Raw genomic sequence first — 9,575 nt, 5'->3', positions numbered from 1 at the left:
ACACTCTTGGCATTCTCTCAACCAGCTTCATGAGGAATGCTTTACCAACAGCCTTGAAGGAGTTCCCACATATTCTGAGCACTTGTTGGCTGCTTTTCCTTCACTCTGCAGTCCAACTCATCCCAAATCTCAATTGGGTCGAGGTCGGGTGATTGTGGAGGCCAGGTCATCTGATGCAGCACTCCATCACTCTCCTTCTTGGTCAAATAGCCCTTACACAGCCTGGAGTCATGTTTTGTCCTGTTGATAGTCCCACTAAGCCCAAATGATAGTCCCACTAAGCCCAAACCAGATGGGATGGCATATCGCTGCAGAATGCTGTGGTAGCCAAGCTGGTTAAGTGTGCCTTGAATTCTAAATAAATCGCAGACAGTGTCACCAGCAAAGCACCCCCACACCATAACACCTCCTCCTCCATGCTTCATGGTGGGAACCACACATGCAGAGATCATCCGTTCACCTACTCTGCGTCTCACAAAGACACAGCGGTTGGAACCAAAAATCTCAAATTTGGACTCATCACCCACCAGTCTAATGTCCATTGCTCGTGTTTCTTGGCTCAAGCAAGTCTCTTCTTATTATTATTGGTGTCCTTTAGTAGTGGTTTCTTTGTAGCAATTCAACCATGAAGGCCTGATTCACGCAGTCTCCTCTGAACAGTTGATTTTGAGATGTGTTTGATACTTGAACTCTGTGAAGCATTTATTTGGGCTGAAATCTGAGGTGCAGTTAATTCTAATGAACTTATCCTCTGCAGCAGAGGTAACTCTGGGTCTTCCTTTCCTGTGGCGATCCTCATGAGAGCCAGTTTCATCATAGCGCTTGATGAACTGCACTTGACTGCACTTGAAGAAACTTTCAAATTTCTTGAAATGTTCTGGATTGACTGACCTTCATGTCTTAAAGTAATGATGGACTGTCGTTTCTCTTTGCTTATTTGAGCTGTTTTGTCATAATATGGACTGGGTCTTTTACCTAATAGGGCTATCTTATGTATACCATCAATACCTTGTCACAACACAACTTATTCTCTCAAATGCATTAAGAAGGAAAGAAATTCCACAAATTAATGCATTTCAGGTGACTACCTCATGAAGCTGGCTGAGAGAATGCCAAGAGTGTGCAAAGCTGTCACCAAGGCAAAGGGTGGCTACTTTGAAGAATCTCAAATATAAAATATATTTTGATTGAACACTTTTTTGGTTACTATATGATTTAATATGTGTTATTTCATAGTTTTGATCCAAACTTTTGACTGTACATTCTATAATCTCAATTTCTAGGTGTAGTACAGGGTTATAGGCTGCCATAGATCAGAGACTAAAGGGTCCCAGTTGGAGGGGAAGTTGAGCAAGGCTGAATCACCCTCAGAGCAAGCCATCTATTCGTCATTATGCTCCCGAGTGGCGCAGCGGTCTAAGGCACTGCATCTCAGTGCAAGAGGTGTCACCATAGTACCTGGTTTGAATCCAGGCTGTATCATAGCTGGCTGTGATTGGGAGTCCCATATAGCGGTGCACAATAGGCCCAGTGCCGTCGGGGTTTGGACGGAGTAGACCGTCATTGTAAATAAGAATTTGTTCTTGACTGACTTGCCTAGTTAAATAAAGGTTAAATTAAGGAAAGGGGGATACCTAGTCAGTTGTACAACTGAATGTATTCAACTGAATGTGTCTTCCGCATTTAACCCAACCCCTCTGAACCAGAGAGGTGTGGGGGGCTGCCTTAATCCACATTAATCATTCATAATCATCATCATCATCGATGTTCAGAACCCTGACAAAGGCTGCCAGAGCATAACGCCTCCGTCTAGAGTGTTTTGAATCTATCTCGTCTTGCTGTGTTAACAGTACAGGCATCTTAACCCTTCCCACACAAGCCAGTGGGTTGGAGGTTATTTTGGAGGAGTTTTGCAATATGTTATTATATATATATATATATATATATATATATATATATATATATATATATCACCATCTCTTCATAATCCCATGTCTCTCTCTCCCTCCCTCTCCCCCCTCCCACTCCCACTCCCTCTCCCTCCCCTCCTCCCTTCCTAGGCTACTATACAGTAAGTGAATGGAGGTGGATTAGCAACACTGCAGTGATGAGTCTGATCGAGACGCAAATGCTTGTATAAGACCATCAGCTAATCACAAAGAAGAAGAGAGAGAGAGATTGAGAAAAGAGAGAGAGGAAGAGAAAGAAAAAGAAAGAAAGAGAGAGGGAGGGAGAAAGAGATAGATAGACAGAGAGAGACAGAGAGATAGATAGACAGCGAGACAGAGAGAGAGAGACAGAGAGAGAGAGACAGAGAGAGAGAGATACAGAGAGAGAGAGATACAGAGAGAGAGATACAGAGAGAGAGAGATACAGAGAGAGAGAGATACAGAGAGAGAAAGACAAGAACTGGACAAGAGCCTGACACCCTCAGCAGACAGAGGGACAAACACCTACCTGGAGGTGACAGCATTTCCTCCCTCGTATGCCCCCCTAGACACAACTACGACAACAAAACCAACACAAACGGGTCAAAACTCCTGCAGCTCTGTCACACGCTGGATATGTTGATAGTCAATGGTAGGCTTCGAGGGGACTCCTACGGTAGGTACACCTATAGCTCATCTCTTGGCAGTAGTACTGTAGACTACTTTATCACTGACCTCAACCCAGAGTATCTCAGAGTGTTCACAGTCAGCCCACTGACACCCCTATCAGATCACAGCAAAATCACACTACTTGAACAGAGAAATACTCAACCATGAGGCATCAAAGCCAAAGGAACTGAATAATATTAAGAAATGCTATAGATGGAAGGAAAGTAGTGTGGAAACCTACCAAAAAACAATTAAGCAACAACACATTCAATCCCTTTTAGACAACTTCCTGGACAAAATGTTTCACTATAATAGTGAAGGTGTAAACTTGGCAGTAGAAAACCTAAACAGTATATTTGACCTCTCAGCTTCCCTATCAAATAAAACAATGTCAAGCAGACAACCTAAGAAAATTAACAACAATGACAAATGGTTTGATGAAGAACGCAAATACCTAAGAAAGAAATTGAGAAACCTATCCAACCAAAAACATGGAGACCCAGAAAACCTGAGCCTACGCCTTCACTATGGTGAATCACTAAAACAATACAGAAATACACTACGGAAAAAGAAGGAACAGCACGTCAGAAATCAGCTCAATGTAATTGAAGATTCCATAGACTCTAACCACTTCTGGGAAAATTGGAAAACACTAAGCAAACAACAACATGAAGAGTTATGTATCCAAAACAGAGATGTATGGATTAACCACTTCTCCAATCTTTTTGGTTCTATAACAAAGAACAAACAACAAAAACATATACATGATGAAATACAAATCTTAGAATCAACTATTAAAGACTACCAGAACTCACTGGATTCTCCAATTACATTGAATGAACTACAGGACAAAATACAATCCCTCCAACCCAAAAAGGCCTGTGGTGTTGATGGTATCCTAAATTATACAGACCACAAATTCCAATTAGCTATACTTAAACTCTTTAACATCATTCTCAGCTCTGGCATCTTCCCCAATATTTGGAACCAAGGACTGATCACCCCAATCCACAAAAGTGGAGACAACTTTGACCCCAATAACTACCGTGGGATGTGTGTCAACAGCAACCTTGGGAAAACCCTCTGCATTATCATTAACAGCAGACTTGTACATTTCCTCAGTGAAAACAATGTACAGAGCAAATGTCAAATTGGCTTTTTAACAAATTACCCTACAATAGACCACATATTTTAACCCTGCATACCCTAATTGACAAACAAACAAAACAAAGCAAAGCAAAGTCTTCTCATGCTTTGTTGATTTCAAAAAAGATTTTGACTCAATTTGGCATTAGGGCCTGTTATACAAATTGATGGAAAGTGGTGTTGGGGGAAAAACATACAACATTATCAAATCCATGTACACAAACAACAAGTGTGCGATTAAAATTGGCAAAAAACACACACATTTCTTTCCACAGGGCCATGGGGTGAGACAGGGATGCAGATTATCAATGAATTGGTGAGGGCACTAGAACAGTCTGCAGCACCGACCTCACCCTACTAGAATCTGAAGTCAAATGTCTACCGTTTGCTGATGATCTGGTGTTTCTGTCACCAACCAAGGAGGGCCTACAGCAGCACCTAGATATTCTGCACAGATTCTGTCAGATGTGGGCCCTTACAGCAAATCTCAGTAAGACAAAAATAATGGTGGTCCAAAAAAGGTCCAGTTGCCAGGACCACAAATACAAATTCCATCTAGACACCGTTGCCCTAGAGCACACAAAAAACTATACATACCTCGGCCTAAACATCAGCACCACAGGTAACTTCCACAAAGCTGTGGACGATCTCAGAGACAAGGCAAGAAGGGCCTTCTATGCCATCAAAAGGAACATAAAATTCAACTTACCAATTAGGATCTGGCTAAAAATACTTGAATCAGTTATAGAACCCATTGCTATAAAGATTTGCCCTTTATAGTTGTGAGGTCTGGGGTCTGCTTACCAACCAAGAATTGACAAAATGGGACAAACACCAAATTGAGATTCTGCATGCAGAATTCTGCAAAAATATCCTGTGTACAACGTAAAACACCAAATAATGCATGTAGAGCAGAATTAGGCTGATACCAACGAATTATTAAAATCCAGAAAAGAGAGGTTAAATTCTACTTCCACCGAAAAGGAAGCGATTCCCAAACCTTCCATAATAAAGCCCTCACCTACAGAGAGATGAACCTGCTGGTCCTGGGGCTCTGTTCACAAACACAAATAGACCCCACAAATAGACCCCAGGACAGCAACACAATTAGACCCAATCACGAGAATACAAAAAGATAATTACTTGACACATTGGAAAGAATTAACAAAAAAACTAGAATGCAATTTGGCCCAAAACAGAGAGTAGACAATGACAGAATACCTGACCACTGTGACTGACCCAAAATTAAGGAAAGCTTTGACAATGTACAGACTCAGTGAGCATAGCCTTGCTATTGAGAAAGGCTGATCTGGTTCTCAAGAGAAGACAGGCTATGTGCCTACTGCCCACAAAATGAGGTGGAAACTGAGGTGCACTTCCTAACCTTCTGCCAAATGTATGACTATATTAGAGACACATTTCCTCAGATGTCACAGACCCACAAAGAATTCCAAAACAAATCTAATGTTGATCAACTCCCATATCTATTGGGTGAAAAACCACAGTGTGCAATCACAGCAGCAAGATGTGTGACCTGTTGCCACAAGAAAAGGGCAACCAGTGAAGAACAAACACCATTGTAAATACAACCCATATTTATGTTAATTTATTTTCCATTTTGTTCTTTAACTATTTGATCTTTCGTGAGCTTAATTTTTACTGTACATTTTTATTTTATTTTTTCACTTTTGTTTACTATCTATTCCACTTGCTTTGGCAATGTAAACATATGTTCCCCATGCCAATAAAGCCTCTTACATTTTATTTCAATTAATTTAAAGAGAAATAAAGAAAGAGCAAGAGAGAAAGAAAGAGATAGAGATAAAGACAGCGAGAAAGAGAGAGAGAGAAAGAGAGAGAGAGACAAAATAGTGAAAGAGAGAGAAAAAGAAAGAAAGATAGAAAGAGAGAAAAAAGAGAGAACGAGAGAGAAAGAGAGAGAAAGAGAGGCAGAGAGAGAGCGACGAATATAAACAGAGGGTGCATTAAAGGTAACTCACTTTGTTGGTCTCCCCACAGACTCCAGTTACCTACAAAGAAACAGAATTTTTAAGATGAATTATGAAACATGCTGAATATGACAATATCTAATTAATTTCATGGGTTTTAGAACACTTTAATTGAACTGTTTGCACTCATGGAATGTGTGTCTTACTGCATAGTATGCTGTGCTAAAGTAAGGGTGCTTTTAGGTACAGACTGCCATGCATTGTTATTGGTAGGAAATGTTTTCATGCCAACAAGGAGGCTAGTTTGCTGAGGTCTCTGTTTGTCTGAGTGTGTGTGTTTGTGTGCGCACGCATGTATGTGTGTAGGAAGACCCAGTGGGGGCTGGCTGTCAGACAGCTAGAGTCCTCGCCCGTCCCGCTCCACTCATCCCCTCCTCCTCCCCCTCCCCTTCGTGGTGTCAGTAAGTAGACAAACACTCTGACTGACACCATCAGAAGCATTCTGATTGACACCAACGGAAACACTGACTGACACCACCAGAAACACTGACTGACACCACCAGAAACACAGACTGACACCACCAGAAACACAGACTGACACCACCAGAAACACTCTGACTGACAACACCAGAAACACTCTGACTGACACCACCAGAAACACTCTGACTGACACCACCAGAAACACAGACTGACACCACCAGAAACACAGACTGACACCACCAGAAACAATGACTGACACCACCAGAAACAATGACTGACACCACCAGAAACACTCTGACTGACACCACCAGAAACAATGACTGACACCACCAGAAACACAGACTGACACCACCAGAAACAATGACTGACTCGCCCAGAAACACTCTGACTGACACCACCAGAAACACTCTGACTGACACCACCAGAAACACTCTGACTGACACCACCAGAAACAATGACTGACTCGCCCAGAAACACTCTGACTGACACCACCAGAAACACTCTGACTGACACCACCAGAAACAATGACTGACTCGCCCAGAAACACTCTGACTGACACCACCAGAAACATTGACTGACACCACCAGGAACATTGACGGACACCACCAGAAATACTGAATCCAGTAGAGATGCTTCTATATATTTAATACTCATATTGATGTTTCACTTTATCAATGTGGATACACCCAGACACACATGCAAATACACACGTGCATGTGCGCACACACACACACACACACACACACACACACACACACACACACACACACACACACACACACACACACACACACACACACTAGAGCAATACAAATATCAGACAAGCCCAGTGATTGGTGGATAACTCACAGCACTGTGTCCCTGGGACAGGAAGTGGTCTCTCCGGGTCTTCCTGGTACGAGTCCTGGTTAGTTATCTGAAATACATCACACATAATATTTTCCTCAGTCGGTAGCGCATGGAGCTTGCAGAGTCAAAGGTCATGGGTCCTGGGTCCTGCTGGGGCCACCCATACGTGAAAATATATGCATGCATGACTGTAAGTCGCTTTGGATAAAACGCCTCTACTGAATGGCATATATAATGGCATATGCAGTAAATATAACACACTGTATATCATTCAAATTCATTTTACTTTGTAATTAATAGAGGGTGAGCCATTACAGTTGAAGTTGGAAGTTTACATACACCTCAGCTAAATACATTTAAACTCAGTTTTTCACAATTCCTGACATTTAATCCTAGGAACAATTCCCTGGAAGTTTACATACACCTCAGCTAAATACATTTAAACTCAGTTTTTCACAATTCCTGACATTTAATCCTAGGAACAATTCAGGAACAATTCAGTTAGGATCACCACTTTATTTTAAGAATTTGAAATGCCAGAATAATAGTAGAGAGAATGATTTATTTCAGCTTTTATTTCTTTCATCACATTCCCAGTGGGTCAGAAGTTTACATACACTCAATTAGTATTTGGTAGCATTGCCTTTAAATTGTTTAACTTGGGTCAAATGTTTCAGGTAGCCTTCCACAAGCTTCCCACAAGTTGGGTGAATTTTTTCCCATTCCTCCTGACAGAGCTGGTGTAACTGAGTCAGGTTTGTAGGCCTTCTTGCTCGCACATGATTTTTCAGTTCTGCCCACAAATTTTCTGTAGGATTGAAGCCATTTTGCCACAACTTTGGAAGTATGCTTGGGGTCATTGTCCATTTGGAAGACCCATTTGCGACCAAGCTTTAACTTTCTGACTGATGTCTTGAGATGTTGCTTCAATATATCCACATAATTTTCCATCCTCATGATGCCATCTATTTTGTGAAGTGCACCAGCCCCTCCTGCAGCAAAGCACCCCCACAACATGATGCTGCCACCCCCGTCCTTCATGGTTGGGATGGTGTTCTTCGGCTTGCAAGCATCCCCCTATTTTCCTCCAAACATAACGATGGTCATTATGGCCAAACAGTTCTATTTTTGTTTCATCAGACCAGAGGACATTTCTCCAAAAAGTATGATCTTTGACCCCATGTGCAGTTGCAAACCGTAGTCTGGCTTTTTTATGGCGGGTTTGGAGCAGTGGCTTCTTCCTTACTGAGCGGCCTTTCAGGTTATGTCGATATAGGACTCGTTTTACTGTGGATATAGATACTTTGTACCTGTTTCCTCCAGCATCTTCACAAGGTCCTTTGCTATTGTTCTGGGATTGATTTGCACTTTTCGCACCAAAGTACGTTCATCTCTAGGAGACAGAACGCGTCTCCTTCCTGAGCGGTGTGACGGATGCGTGGTCCCATGGTGTTTATACTTGCGTACTGTTGTTTGTACAGATGAACGTGGTACCTTCAGACATTTGGAAATGCTCCCAAGGATGAACCAGACTTGTAGAGGTCTACAAGTGTTTTTCTGAGGTCTTGGCTGATTTCTTTTGATTTTCCCATGATGTCAAGCAAAGAGGCACTGAGTTTGAAGGTAGGCCTTGAAATACATCCACAGGTACACCTCCAATTGACTCAAATGATGTCAATTAGCCTATCAGGAGCTTCTAAAGCCATGACATCATTTTATGGAATTTTCCAAGATGTTTAAAGGCACAGTCAATTTAGTGCATGTAAACTTCTGACCCACTGGAATTGTGATGCAGTGAATTATAAGTGAAATAATCTGTCTGTAAACAATTGTTGGAAAAATTACTTGTGTCATGCACAAAGTAGATGTCCTAACCGACTTGCCAAAACTATAGTTTGTTAACAAGAAATTTGTGGAGTGGTTGAAAAACGAGTTTTAATGACTCCAATCTAAGTGTATGTAAACTTCCGACTTCAACTGTATATGTGTTGGACAACAGCTTACATCCTGGTCTCTCATGGCATTGAGTTGCTCCAGTTTTTTGGCCCAATAGCGTGCCTCTTCCTCAGGGATATCTGAAAACAAGAGCCCAACAAAAACATCACAGCTGACCCGCACACACACATCTAGGTATGTATCCTCTCACCTGCACACACACATCTAGGTATGTACCCTCTTACACACACATCTAGGTATGTACCCTCTTTCACACACACACATCTAGGTATGTACCCTCACACACACATCTAGGTATGTACCCTCTCACACACACACATCTAGGTATGTACCCTCTCACACACACATCTAGGTTAGTACCCTCTCACCCGCACACACACATCTAGGTATGTACCCTCTCACACACACACACACACACACACATCTAGGTATGTACCCTCTCACACACACATCTAGGTATGTACCCTCTCACCCGCACACACACATCTAGGTATGTACCCTCTCACACGCACACACACATCTAGGTATGTACCCTCTCACACACACACATCTAGGTATGTACCCTCTCACACACACATCTAGGTATGTACCCTCTCAC

The 9,575-nt window shown here is 42.0% G+C and overlaps 1 protein-coding gene across 1 annotated transcript in view; it reads right to left on the bottom strand.

Annotated features, from left to right (window-relative positions):
* The window catches only part of LOC106569526 (protein unc-13 homolog A), a 123,822-nt gene that overhangs the window by 84,691 nt on the left and 29,556 nt on the right, over positions 1–9,575 (bottom strand). The window contains 3 exon segments of the mRNA XM_014140967.2: positions 5,744–5,773; positions 7,022–7,088; positions 9,026–9,096. Of these exon segments, the coding sequence (XP_013996442.2) occupies positions 5,744–5,773; positions 7,022–7,088; positions 9,026–9,096 (168 nt within the window).

The sequence above is a fragment of the Salmo salar genome, chromosome ssa14 (assembly GCF_905237065.1).
Source record: "Salmo salar chromosome ssa14, Ssal_v3.1, whole genome shotgun sequence".
NCBI lineage: Eukaryota > Metazoa > Chordata > Actinopteri > Salmoniformes > Salmonidae > Salmo > Salmo salar.
The sequence above is the reverse complement of the archived record's forward strand: the minus strand, read 5'-3'. Positions and strand labels throughout refer to the sequence as shown.